The sequence below is a fragment of the Abramis brama genome (assembly GCF_963993115.1).
Source record: "Abramis brama genome assembly, chromosome: 4".
Classification (NCBI taxonomy): Eukaryota; Metazoa; Chordata; class Actinopteri; order Cypriniformes; family Leuciscidae; genus Abramis; species Abramis brama.
The window spans coordinates 503961-518167 of record NC_139966.1 but is presented as its reverse complement, the minus strand read 5'-3'; the positions used below and the strand labels follow the sequence as shown (position 1 = coordinate 518167).

At 40.1% G+C, this 14207-nt stretch overlaps 1 protein-coding gene across 1 annotated transcript in view; it reads left to right on the top strand.

Moving 5' to 3' along the window:
- Window positions 1–14207, top strand: part of LOC311081371 (protein NLRC3-like) — a gene marked incomplete at its 3' end in the record, with an annotated part of 325193 nt that overhangs the window by 240934 nt on the left and 70052 nt on the right. Inside the window, exon 7 of the mRNA XM_084111912.1 lies at window positions 10517–10690. Coding sequence (XP_083968038.1) covers window positions 10517–10690 — 174 coding nt within the window. The remainder of the gene's footprint in view (window positions 1–10516; window positions 10691–14207) is intronic.

The window sequence follows — 14207 nt, the reverse complement described above, 5'->3', positions numbered from 1 at the left end:
AACGGCCCTATTAGGAGCTATCAGGCCCTGTCATTCTGAGCAACCTTGCACAAACCTTTAAATTGTTTGGATTTATTTACAACACAACATAATCCAAAGATACACAACAAATGCCAAAAAAGCACTTATTGAAAACAATGATCCAAAGACAGAGACCTTTGTGCCATACCTAAAAACATTGTACATACCTTTCATTTAGAAGGTGTTTGATTTTCACTTTACCATGTTCATGTACTGAGACTCATGTGAATGTTGAAGTCAGCAGGACTCAGTGGCATCTGGGCCCTGAAAAAAAAAAGTGAACATACTGATATCAAGAGAAAGGCCTGCACGATTTTGGGAATACATTTTAGATTTTTCTGGTTAAAATGGCTTTTTAAAATTCACTTCTAGGATGCGTTGTTGGAGTGTTAAGGCAGCCGCTGCTGTCGGCGGTGCCATTGAAGGTGGCTGTAAAGCCCAATCCGGGAGCCACATGTCCTGCCACAGTCGGGGCATGTGAGTGCTGAATCTGAGGATGGGTATAGTTGTGGCTGGGCGCGTTGGTGTCTGTGCTGACGTAGCACAGTTCTGTGTTGGGTACGCTGTGATTCGATCAGTTGGGCCCCCAGACCACATGCAGAGCTCCATGCCTGGCGGTCGGCAGCTGTTGTTTCCAGGACTCCAGGGTTGATACTGCAGCTTTTCAGGGTCGACTTGAGGTGGTCCTTGTAGTGACGCTTCTGACCCCCAGGTCTCCTGTTGGCTGCGTATATCTGCCCATAGAGGACCTGCCGGGGTAGGCGGTGGGAGGGCATGCGGATAACGTGTCCAACCCATCGCAGTTGCCGCCTAGCAAGGGTTGCCTCCATGCTGCTGGAGTTGGTGCGCTGTAGGATGTCCGCGTGGGGGATTTTGTCTTTCCATGTGACACCTAGTATGCGCTGGAGACATCTGATGTGAAAGCCCTCGAGACACCGAATATGCCTGCGGTAGGGAGTCCAAGAAAACGGAGTGCACTGAACAGCAGGGTGGAAACGCAGACTGCCTGGTAGACGGCCGCTTTGGTGAAGGTACGGAGATCTTTATTAACAAAGACTCGAGATCGAAGTCTACCAAAGGCAGAGGAGGCGAGGTTTATGCGTGCCTGGATCTCGTTGTCTATGAGGCAGGTGGGTGTTAGGATACTTCCGAGGTAACAGAAGTGCTGTACAACCTTTACTGGTGTGCCATGGATGTAGAATTCAGGAGGTGTAGGGATGGGGGCCGTGGTCTGTGCAATGATCTCAGTCTTTTTGATGTTGACTTGTAGGCCACAAGCTTGGTAGACTTTGCATACAACATCCAGTGTGTGCTGCAGTGCGATAGGGCTATGGGCTAGGAGGGCACAGTCATCAGCGTATTGCAGTTCATGAATTGTGGTGGTGGTGGTCTTGGTGATGGCTTGCAGGCGGCGAAGGTTAAAGAGGTTCTCGTCCAGACGAAACTGTAGGCAAACACCATCGTCGGGGCTGAGGGAATTGCGGGAGAGGAGGGTGACTGCTGCCAGGAAGAGATTGAAGATCACTGGAGCCAGTACACACCCCTGTTTCACTCCTACCTGCACAGGAAAGGAGGGGGATTGAGATGTACCCACAATCACACAAGCCTGCATGCCATCATGAAACTGTTGCAGGATTTCCAGAAACCTTGGTGGCACCCCAAACTTCTCCAGAATGACCCAAAGGACTTGGCGGTCAATGGTGTCAAAAGCCTTTGCCAGGTCGATGAAGGCAATGAACAGGTCTTTGTTCTGTTCTCTGGCCTTCTCCTGCAATTGGCGTAGTACAAAGATCATGTCGGAGGTGGACCGATCCTTCCTGAAGCCGCACTGTGACTCAGGAAGGATTATCTCTGTGATGTGCTTAGTAAGACGAAACAGCATGACCTTTGTTAATACTTTCCCTGCCACAGAGAGCAGGGATATGCCACGACTGTTTCCACAGATGGACTTGTCACCCTTCTTTCCAGTCTTTCCAGCCTTGTGGAACAGTTTTTTGTGCCCATATTATCGGGATAAGTTGGTGGAGATTTTTGGTGAGCAGATACCCGCCTTTCTTTAAAGCCTCTGCAGGGATTCCATCAGGACCAGCAGACTTATTGTCCTTGAGGCTTCGTACAGCTGCCAGGACTTCTGAGAACCTGGGAGGGTCATCTAGCTCATGCACAGGTGGGAGCTTTGGAAGGCGCTGCAGGACAGTGGGGTCAGTCGGATTGTATTGGTTAAGGAGGGTGTTAAAATGTTCAGCCCAACGCTCAAGAATGTCTTGTTTGTCCTTGTGCAGAATTGTGTCGTCTGTAGATCTGATAGAGGTGATTCTGCGTTTTTGGGGTCCATATAGTGATTTTATTGCATCGTAAAAAGCTTGAGAGTTGTTGGTGTCCGCATAACCTTGTATTTCATGGGCTTTCCTAAGCCACCAGTCATTCTCCATTATACGAAGCCGTCGTTGCACCTCAGCACGGATATTACTCCAGTGTGAGCGTAAAGAGGGAGATTGTGGATTGGAGAGGTGGGCAGAGAGGGCTTTGCGCTTCTCCTCCAGGAGGTTGAGTATTTCGAGGGAGCTGTCGTCAAACCAGTCCTGGTGACGTTTGGAGCAGAGTTTCCGCTAGAAAAAAATGGTGCCGGTCAAAGTGACCGGCAGAGGTTTCGTTTTTCGGACATTTTGAAGATATGCCGGTCAAATATCGCCTCTTAATTAGTCAAGTTGAGGAAAACTGGAGGAAGGCTATGTAACTTAAAAAATGACATAATCAGGCCAAACGCAACATGTTTATTAGCCTAACTTTCAAATAAAAAAACGGAAAAAAAACGTGAACGTCCGATTGGCGTCAATCAACGCCAATTGTTTTTTATGGTTTCACATTCATAGTTAAACAAACCAATCCCCCTTCCCCACATAAAATATCTGAAGCCTATTGTTTTTACTCAAGCGAACTTCCCAGTGTCTCTCCACAACTTGCAATGCGCATAAGCCGCGTAACCTTGTTCTCCGCAAGGCGACTTTGCTGCTTCGTCTTGATCCGATTCTGCAGCGAGAACCCCCTCTCTGCAGGAACACTCGAGACCCATTTTCTACTATGGTTATGTATGTTTCTTCATTCGGATCTATTTGCGATCCATTCCATTCTAAACAAACAATGCAGTTTATATGCTTCGTCCTTGTTTCATTATTCATTAAGAAAATAATTAATAAACGCGCGCATAATTATCAGTGAACTTGATAAATGTTGCAGATATGTTTTGCTATGCATGCACAAACAAATGCCTTTCAACTTATGTGTGCAAAATTCAGAATAAAATGAATGTGCAGCAATTTGTACAAATAGAGAGTCTAGGTCTACTATACGTGTTGTATCCATTAAATGAGCTGATTTAGTTTAATATTTGTTAAAATATTATAATGTTATTTTTTTAATTTATGTTGATTATGAAAAGTGAACCGCACGAGTAAGATAGGATGCGCAATATCGAGGGACATGGAGCGGGTCAGACATGATTTTGACCACTTAATTAAGTTTGGTTTTGTAGAATGACTTTTTTGAAGTGAATTTCGTTTTGTATAAATTGTATCTTAATTTTAATAAAAAAAAAATTCAACCAATTGCCTGTATTTAATAAATAAGCAGCAAAATATAGCAGACGATAGGCCTAATCATGGAGGCGCCCGCGCGGTCACTTGCATTGCTCATGAACAGGAGCGCATCTCATCCTAATTTAACGAAACTCAGCGTAGGCCTCACAGACATGAAATATATCTTAAAAAAGCTTGAAATGTCTTTTTAACAATTTAAAACGAAAAGAAATAGGCTACTCTCTGATTATGTAATCCATGATGTGCATTTCTCTCTAGGCGCGTTCACTAAGGAGATGGCGATCGTCAACTTCATCTTTACAGCTGTTGTTGCTGTTAATAAACTAAAAATAATAGGCCTATAATTTTATTAAACAATAAATTAAATGAAATTGTAATTGTATTAAAAAAGCAACAAAAAAAAATCCTGTTTAAGTTTTTTTTTTTTTTTTTACCTATACGCATTAAATTCAGGTAGGCTACTGAGTCACTGCCCTCAGTGCCCAGAAAAGCGCTGAAACGGAGATGAAGGGGAACCCGTTTTTATTTATTTTTTTTATTTTTTGGCTTATTTTAACTGGCTCATCCAGTTTTCTGGAGGTGCACCTCAAAATCCTGGCGCCGCTAGTGCTTCGCAGCGGTCTGATATCAAGAAATAACAGACTGCATTCCACATTGGAATTCAACCAAGCCATGTAATAATGTTTAATAACTTTCAAACGGTAGAGCCTGTTCCTTTATAACATAGCCAAAGGTTGGTGTATTTTTGCTTTATACATTTTAGGCTTATTCTCAAATTCAGATTGTGTTAGGGGGGCGGGATTATAAGGCAATTTTAATCTGACAATTTGACCGGAGAGATTTAATTTTGTCGGACATTTCATTTTTTTTCCAGCCAATGTCCGGCAATTACCGGACAACGGAAACCCTGGTTTGGAGGTAAAACCAATTGTGTCGGAAGCGGCTTGTTGTATAGCTGAGCTTAGGTTAGCCCATGCGCTTTCAGCTGTATTGTGTAGGGGATGAGTGAGAGTGGAGGAAAGGTTATTAGCCAAGCAGCGACGGTACGATGCAGTGATGTCAGGGGATTTTAGAGCTCGAGAGTTGAGCCGTCTTGAGGGTTGGTGCCTGGTGTGTTGAGGTCGGACCTTTAGGTGTATCTTGGATCTGATCAGCCGATGATCTGTCCAGCACTCCGCCCCACGCATTGCTCGGGTAATGGACATTTCATGTAGATCTTGTTGCCGGGTTATAATGTAGTCCAGTAGGTGCCAGTGTTTTGATCTGGGGTGCATCCATGATGCTTTGTATTTATTTTTCATTTGGAAAGTTGTGTTGGTTATGACCAGTTTATGCTCAGAGCAGAGGGAGAGGAGTCGCAGGCCATTCCTGTTCATGTTGCCTAATCCATGTTTCCCGATTACCCCAGGCCAGAGCATGTTGCTGGTGCCTACTCTGGCATTGAAGTCTCCCAAAAGCACAAGTTTATCAGTGTGAGGAACTTTGTGGAGAGCTCTGTCAAGAGACTCATAAAAGGCGTCTTTGATGCTTTCTTCAGCATCCAGAGTTGGTGCATAAGTGCTTATCAAGGTTGCATAGCGACCCTTCGCAAGGGGAATGCGCCAAGTCATCAACCGCTCACTGATTCCCACAGGAGACTCTGGGATGTTCTGTAGCAGTCTGCTTTTAATGGCAAAACCTACTCCATGTAAACGGCGGGTATCTTCTGGAAGGCCCTTCCAATGAAGGTGTATCCTTGCCCGACTTCTATTAGCGAGTCCTCTCCTGCGAGTCGGGTCTCACTCAAAGCTGCAATGTCGATGTTGTATTTGTTAAGCTCGCTCACAACCAGGGCAGTGCGCCTGCGGGGTCGGTCAGTTCCAATCTTTACATCAAGAAGTGTGCGCACGTTCCATGTAGCCAAAATTAATAGTTTAGATTTATATTTTCGACCGCGTAATGGGATGCCTTGACGACAGCGGTGGGCCGCCCAGGAGTGTAGGGAACAGGCAATGTTTGGGTCACCTTTTCTAGACCCTCCCCCCGACTGGGGGTGAGCAGTGCGAACCCTGAAGAGGGCTGCTCAGTCACACAAGAAGCTGCCGAAGGTGGACGCTGTTCCAACCCATCCACACAACGACCATCACGCTTGTGCCGCCTCCGTGCAGGTCTCAGGCTAGAGGCTGCCAGTCTGATCCAAGACCTGCCTCCGTCACATTTACCCTGTCGCCGAAGGGCTTGTATGGTGAAGTGATAGCATACGCAGAGAGTGGATTAGTGTGAAGAGAGGGGTGCGCAGACCCTATCTCCACAGCTTCACTCCAGAATCCAATATCCAGTGGCAGGAGATGAACTCTAGACAACCAGATGGACGGTGGAGTTGCTGGATAAAATAATAATAACAATAATCTATAGCAGTCTAAATCTTCCAAAAGATTTCAGTAACAACTAAGCTAGAGAAAAATATATTGATTATCATGTTACTTCAAATGTTTCCATTCGTTATGATGATATGAAATGAGATAATAGTAAAAACATGAAGCCGTTTGGTGCGTTTTGCTTTTCAAACGCGATCGCGATCCAAAATATGATACATTCAAACGCGATCGCGCTGCAAAATATGATACATTCAAACACGATCATGATCCAAAATATGATACATTCAAACGTGATTGCGCTCAAATATAAAACATTATGGTTACCATATACATATCTACATTTGAGCAGATATCCACAAACACAGTAACAGTAAACACGGGTCTAAATATTATAATATTCACCATATATCTAGCAACAGTTCAACTGCAATGTAAAATTTATGCAACAATAACAAACTAATATGTAAGAATTTCTTACCTTACATCGTTCTTGTCTTCACATCGCGTTTTTCTTCTTCTGAGGTAAATCCAATGTAAGCTCAGGCGCGTCTTTGAAACTCGACGAAAAGCAGAGACTTGTGAAGTGTTTTGTTTTTGAGGTAATGAGCGCGAGCGCGTTCCATGTGGAGATTTGCATGTGAATCTCTTTTGCGCGAGTGGGCGTGGTCAAATTAAAAATAATTAGGAAGCGTTTGAGAAGCTGGACATCTTGTTGGTTTTATACAAATTACTTAAACAGAGAATATTTGTTTTCAGTTTGAATCCGATCATTTAAAAGTACACACTTAAAGGTTTATAAAGGTATATGGCTCATAAATGTGTGACAAGTATTCGCTGAATTTTGTTTCAGTTTATAGACGTGCTCAAGAAAAAAAAGTTCACCGCGACGGAGAGGCAGAAAGCACACCCTGTTTATTTTCTTTATTTTACAAAAGCACAATGTTTTGATTTGATTGTAAGTGGACACATACAAAAGTAGAAATATCACAGATTCTTTTTTTATATTTCTTTTTTCTGTATGACCATAAATGACGGAGTAATTTAAGTTTATAGTGCTACAATGTGGAGAAAATCCAGCAAAACGCGCCCGCGTGTTTGCCAACCTCAGAGGGTTAACATACTATTCATCAACATAGCCTATAGAAATACAATGAATACAATGAACAAAGTTTTTAAGATAACGCAGAAGTCTCTGCCTAAATTTTCAACCTGATCTCAAGGCAGTCTGTGCCACAGTCATGAAATGTATTATTGATGCGTGTTCATGGACACAAATTTCTTCTTTATTCGTTTCTCTCAGAACAACTTATCAATTTATTTTCCTTTCTTCTACTAAGCGCCCACTCAGTCTGTTCATAGTTTTCAGTCACGTGACCTGTGCGCTGCCCTGAAGGGCAAACCAATATGGGCCGAATTGGCAGAATGGCTTCTCCGTATGACGCAGCACAACCCGGTCCATTTTCATTCTGTTTCAAGACGTGAATATTTGTATCACCTCTCAACATATGAAAAACTAAGATATTATCACAAATATAATATTTGATATCATTTGATATTGTAATAATGATTATTAATGTTGATTCATAGATAGCCTACATAAAAAATATTGTGTTTGGAGAAACTGCACATCATATTATATGGTTGACAGTCTACTGTATAGGCCTATTTTAGTGTGATTTTCCCACAGTGACAACATTATTTGCAGTTAATTTATCAGACACTGATAATTATGTTAATTCTATTTTTAAAATGCAACGTACTGTAATAATCTATAAGCATATTTAACAATCGGTCAAAGACGAATAATTGCAAATTGCAATTTGGTCTGGCCTGTAGATAGATGCAGTAGGCTATGTTGTTCCATGCGCCATCTGGTGGATATTCTGTGAATACATTTATTTAAATTCTAAAAAATGTGCTGACAGGATTCAGCAGCATTCGGCATGAATGATATTGTGGGAAAAAGTGTGCATTATTAATGGCCACATCTGTAAGTGACGTGTTTTGAGGACACTCGCAGAGACAGGAATTTTGACATATTTTTGGTGTTTTCATAATCGAAGTTCGAAGACAAAATCAAAGATGAAAATTCTATTAATCGTGGAGCCCTAGTGTTACGTCCCAGGGTCTTTAATATAATCTGTTGTGAGAAAATGCTTGTGTTGTGCTCTGCAACTCGTTGTGAGCATGCCTGAGTCTGAGCAGAGGAGTATTAATGCAGCACTCAGAGGAGTCTGTGCTGAGGAACACTTCTCCCCCAGCCTCAGACTGAGATTGTGTATTTTGTGAGAACTGTGCTTGTGTATTTTGTGAGAACTGTGCTTGTGTATTTTGTGAGAACTGTGCTTATCCTTGAGTTAGGAGTGGACCTATACTCATTTGTTGAGTGCTAAGAAGTGATTGAGAAGTGCTAAGAAGTTTGCTTTCTAGTGTTGATTTCTCTACCTGTGGGTAATTAAAAGGTATTGTATAAAAATCTTATTAGCTTTGCTCATTTTGGATTATCTGGGAAATGTAGTTGAAGTTGTGTTTGCTTTCACTCTGGGACTGAGGCTGAAGTGTGTTCTCCACGTAATTTTACGTCTCTTCGTTACCTTTTTTTATCATATCTTTTTTCTTTGTTACTTTCCCTCCTGACCCCTAGACTGGGAGGAGAACGTAACACCTAGTCATGAAATCATCTTTGAGAGCAAGGGGGCCACTGGTGGTTCGGGCAACTTGCGTACTTTGCATATAGGGAGGACCGGCTCTGGATATGTCATTGTCATGGTTAAAAATTAAAATCCCCCTGGTTAGTGGATGTTTAATCATCCTCTGGCGAGATGTTGAGAGATTTAGGCCTGGTTTCACAGACAGGGCTTAGACTGAGCCAGGATTAGACCATAGATCAATTAGGACATTTAAGTAATTTTTATAAACATGCTTAGAAAAAAACATTACCGATGTGCATCTTAAAACTAAAAAGGCACTGATATATTTTTAAGATCAGTCAGTGCAAGTTTATTTCAGTGGAAACAGCTCAGACTTACATTTTAGTCTAGGACTAGTCTTAAGCCCTGTCTGTGAAACCAGGGGATAATGTCTTATTTTATATTTAGTTGATTTCATCTTAGGCTGTGTAGCTGTAAGTCAGTTGTAGTTTGTACAGTGGACACATATGAATAGTGTTCAGAACAGAGAACATACGAGCAGTGTTCATTTTACTCTGGGGATTTTATGTGTGCTATGTGTGCTTCAGATTATAGGCAAGATAAGTTTATTTATATAGCACATTTCATACACAATGGTAATTCAAAGTGCTTTAAATAGAATAATTAAATTAATCAAAAGAAATAAGAATAATTAAAACAGTTTAGAATAAAAAATAAAATACAGTACAGTACAAACAGTCAGACGAACAGCGGCACAGTGCTCATTCATTAAATGCACAGCTAAACAGAAGTGTTTTGAGTCTGGATTTGAATGTGACTACAGTAGGAGCACATCTGATCTCTTCTGGAAGCTGGTTCCAGCATAATAGCTTAAAGCAGACTCGCCATGCTTAGAGTGAACCCTTGGTGTTTCTAGCTGATGTGATCCTAATGATCTGAGTGACCTGTTGGGTTTATATTCAGTGTTTATATTCATATCTGCAATGTATTGAGGTCCTAGGCCATTGAGTGATATATATACCAGTAATAATACTTTAAAATCAATCCTAAAGGGAGCCAGTGTAAAGACCTGAGGACTGGTGTGATGTGCTCATATGTTGTGGTTCTGCTCAGCGTTCTGTATGAGCTGCAACTGTCTTATGGTCTTTTTGGGAAGGCCAGTGAGAAGTCCATTACAATAATCCACCCTGCTGGTGATGAAAGCATGAACAAGTGTCTCTAAACCAAGGGTCAAGATCCACTTTCCTGCAGAGTTTAACTCCAACCCTGATCAGACTCAACTGACTGCAACTTTCTAGTAATCCAGATGACCTTGATTAGCTTGTTCAGGTGTATTTGATAAGGGTTTGAGCTAACCTCTGCCAGAAAGTGGATCTCAAGGGCCTGAGTTGAGAACCCCTGTTATAAACCCTACATGAATAACACATAAATATTGCTGTTTGTTATGTTCTCCACACAGGTTACATAGCTGTAATCTCACTGTTCAAACTTGTGAGAGTTTGTCTTCAGTTCTTCAATCCTCAAACACCGCACTGAGAGAGCTGGACCTGAGTAGCAATGACCTGCAGGATTCAGGACTAAAGCTTCTTTCTGATGGACTGAAGAGTCCAAACTGTCAGCTGGAGACTCTGAGGTCTGAATTCAAATACTAACATTTGATTTTATTTTGCATTAATTATGTAAAAATAACTCTGCTAAGATTTATCCTGTATGCAATTACATTGTGCTTTTCTTGTTCAGGTGTCCCATGTGTAATTTCCATTGTATTTGATAAGGGTTTGAGCTAAACTCTGCCAGAAAGTGGATCTCAAGGGCCTGAGTTGAGAACCCCTGTTATAAACCCTACATGAATAACACATTAATATTGCTGTTTGTTTTGTTCTCCACACAGATTACATGGCTGTTATCTCACTGTTCAAACTTGTGAGAGTTTGTCTTCAGTTCTTCAATCCTCAAACACCGCCCTGAGAGAGCTGGACCTGAGTAGCAATGACCTGCAGGATTCAGGAGTGAAGCTTCTTTCTGTTGGACTGAAGAGTCCAAACTGTCACCTGCAGACACTGAGGTCTGAATTCAAATACTTACATTTGATTTTATTTTGCATTGATTATGTAAAAGTAACTCTGCTAAGATTTATTCTGTATGCAATTACACTGTGATTTTCTTGTTCAGATGTCCCATGTGTAATTTCACTGCTCAGTCTTGTGAGAGTTTGTCTTCAGTTTGTCTTCAGTTACAACAGAGAGTATAATGGGAATAAAGGAGAATTAATTTGTTACATTTATATAACACTTTTCTGGGTACAGTCTATGAAGTAATGTATCTAATTAGTGAAATATTTAACAAAATATAGTAACGCCTATCCCTAGAGCGCATCCCTTTTTCACAGACATCAGTGGAAAGTTTGTAGTTTGGTCATATATATAAATGGCAAAGAAAGTAAAATGAAGCATGTATTACTAACATTAACTGACGAGAGAGAGAGAGCACTTCTTTTGTATGCTCTTGGTTGCTGATCGTTCACTCAGCACACGTGTCATTTGGATAAAAACTAAATCATATTTGTAAGTAAAACATGAACTGTTACATGATTTATATATAATGAGTGGTTCCCTACATTATTACAGGACATTTGCAGGTCAAGGAATTTAATGAACGCAAACATCCAAAACGCACCCTGAAAGTGCCTCAGACAGTGTGTGAATTGAATTGAATTCTCTTTCATGTCTTGCGCTTAAATGGACAAATTCACATCAAATTCTGTAAAACATCCATCTTAGCAAGCATCCTGGTAAACATAGTTGGTTATATCTTAATATGCGTAATCAAAGAAAACGCATATACAGTACAGCAGGCTATATTGGTGTGCATTCAGTCTGCAGCGGCCTAATAAAAGCCTAATGTTTCTGATTGTTAATCAAACTACAAACACAAAGTAATCACTCCCTGCTATTGACTAAATAACTTTTTAACTTTATAAAATATTAATTGATATTTAATTTATACAGTGATGAATATGCAGTATTATTTCACATTTGATTACTTTAATCAAATTATATACCTGAAAACTATTGTTAGACCTACCTGAAAAACCCGAAAACAACTGTTTATTTAATTTGTTGCCTTTCTTTGTTCTATTGTATATGTTCCGCCCTTCGGCGTTTAGTTCGTTTCCTAGTCGGACCTGTTTTAGTGACGGACTTAGTGTTCGAGCCAAGCAACAGTGCTGAAATCACCCACGAGTCTGCGTCATTACAGAGTTTGGTCAAATCTTTGTCTGTAAGTAATTTTTTGTCAGAATTGTGGTTTCTGTATGATGTATATGTTTACATCAAGTAATGTGTGTTATTACGTTCGTGACTATCAGTTTCATCGCATATGCTCTAGATTGAAGCCTTTTGTTTTCTGACTCACTGATTTATCTGCTCAGCAACGAGCCTCGGCACGTCGCCTCAGATTAATTAGTTGATTTATTTACATCTGTTGATTCATATAGATTATACATGTAACAGTCTAGCAGATAGTTTGGTGTTACTGAGGATGTTTGTTTAATTTCTATGCAGTAAGAACATCTGTAGTTTATTGTTTAAAGTGTTGACATAGAGAATAAAAAAAACTTGAGAAATAAAACTGAGGAAGAAAAGAGAACAAAAGATAAAACATCAATCCTCAACAAGACTTCTGGAGTTTCTCTTCATTGCTGTTAACTATCTGTCTAGCTGTACAAATCAGACGTCGTACATGCGAGGGCAGAATAGTATATATTTGTGCAATTTTTAATTTGATTATTTGTTCTTATTTTATTACGAACTTCTTACTTGTCTTTAATTATGTTTTAAATCTACATTATTTGGCTAGTAGTTTTGATGTGGTATCAAAATTGGAATGGAGAATTGTGATGTGTCACTAGTATCTAAAAATTCTAACCACTGACCCAATCCTCAGCACTGAGCCCTGCTGGAGCGGCTCTAAATATGTGCTGTGCTATTAAAAGAAAGATAAAATATGATAGAGCAATAGAAAGAACAGTGAGGGTAACAGAAGCTCATACAATACATTTTAACATGCTTAACCCTCTGGGGTCTGAGGGGTTTTCTGGGCCCTGGAGGTGTTCTGACATGCTCTGACATTTGTGTTTTTTTCAGTTATTTATAAACATGTTAATGGCAAAGGTGTAAATTCACTCTATATAGCACAAACAGGGCTACCATAATATGTGCTCAAGATGCATGTATATGTTTGAATTTTTAAGAGAATAATGTTTATGCGTGGTTATTGAAAAAAAATATAAATGAAAGTTGCTGAAATAAGACCACAAAACTCATACAAAATTTTTGTCCACAAGACTTTTGACTAATGGATGTTGTCGCTTCGAGTTCGGGCTTCAAAATGATGTGAAAATCATCCTGCCTAATTGTTCAAATAAAACAATACATTGATTTAAATGGTGTAAAACAGGTTTTGCTTGGAAAGCCAATATGCGAGGGGGGCGTGAATGAGGAGTGGTTTACACCTGAGAATACAATGTCCCACCCATTATTTGTAATGACTCTGCATAATGAGCCATTCATTCAGGTGTGACACTGACTGAGCCACAGTGCAAGGACAAAAGATATATTTAGAAGAAGACTTATATTGACCATTTAAGATTTTGCTTACATCTATCTTGTAAATATGTTTTGCTATTTTATTTAAAAGGTTACAATTACAACAATAATTACAATTTCAACAATATTTCAAGTGTACTCTTTCTTTGAAAAAAAAAAAAAAATGATTATAGGCCTACATTTTATCATATGTATTCATTAGTTTGAATATAGCCAACACTGGAACAGCTAACATCTTAGTTGATGACTTTATTTTTGACAGTTAGACAGTTATATATAACATATGAGCAGAAATTGCTAAACAAAAGCTTATTTGATGTGGCAGTATATTCTACAGTAAAAACTGTACCCAAATCTAGTCAACAAAATGTTGTCTTTCATATTTCGCCTGACTGTAACGTTGTTTTTATGAAATATTAGGGCATATAAATGTTAATTTGCAGTTTAATACGTTGCAAAATAGCCTACATTTTATTTCAACATATTTCATTCGATTTTTACTCATCTCAGTATAGCAATACAGTTTGCTAAAACATCATCATTCATTCACACAGAAACGCGATTTAAATTTAAACTGTCTTTTTGCGAGCTGTGGTAAACAGCGCGCATCTCTGCCGTTCATTCATTCACACACAGAAATGCAATTCACTTGAGAAGGAAAAAAACTTACTACAGTATTCCTCAGCTCAGTCGGATCCTTGCTCCTCGAAATACCCGCACTTCTGAGGTTTTCTCACCATAATAATTTTCCATTATTATTATTCCTCACAGCGCTGCGAGACGGTGTAAACAAGTAGGCTACAATGATCTGATTAAACTTGTGTTTTCTCGAGCTGATATGGAGGCGTTCACAGGTTTGCATGGATTGCCTCATACATTTGCGTTTGAATAGCGCGCGCTCTCCGGGGCGTGGTCACATTACATTTGAATAAGCTCTAATGAGCTCGACTGGAATCAGTCTCTTTTAGTACAGAT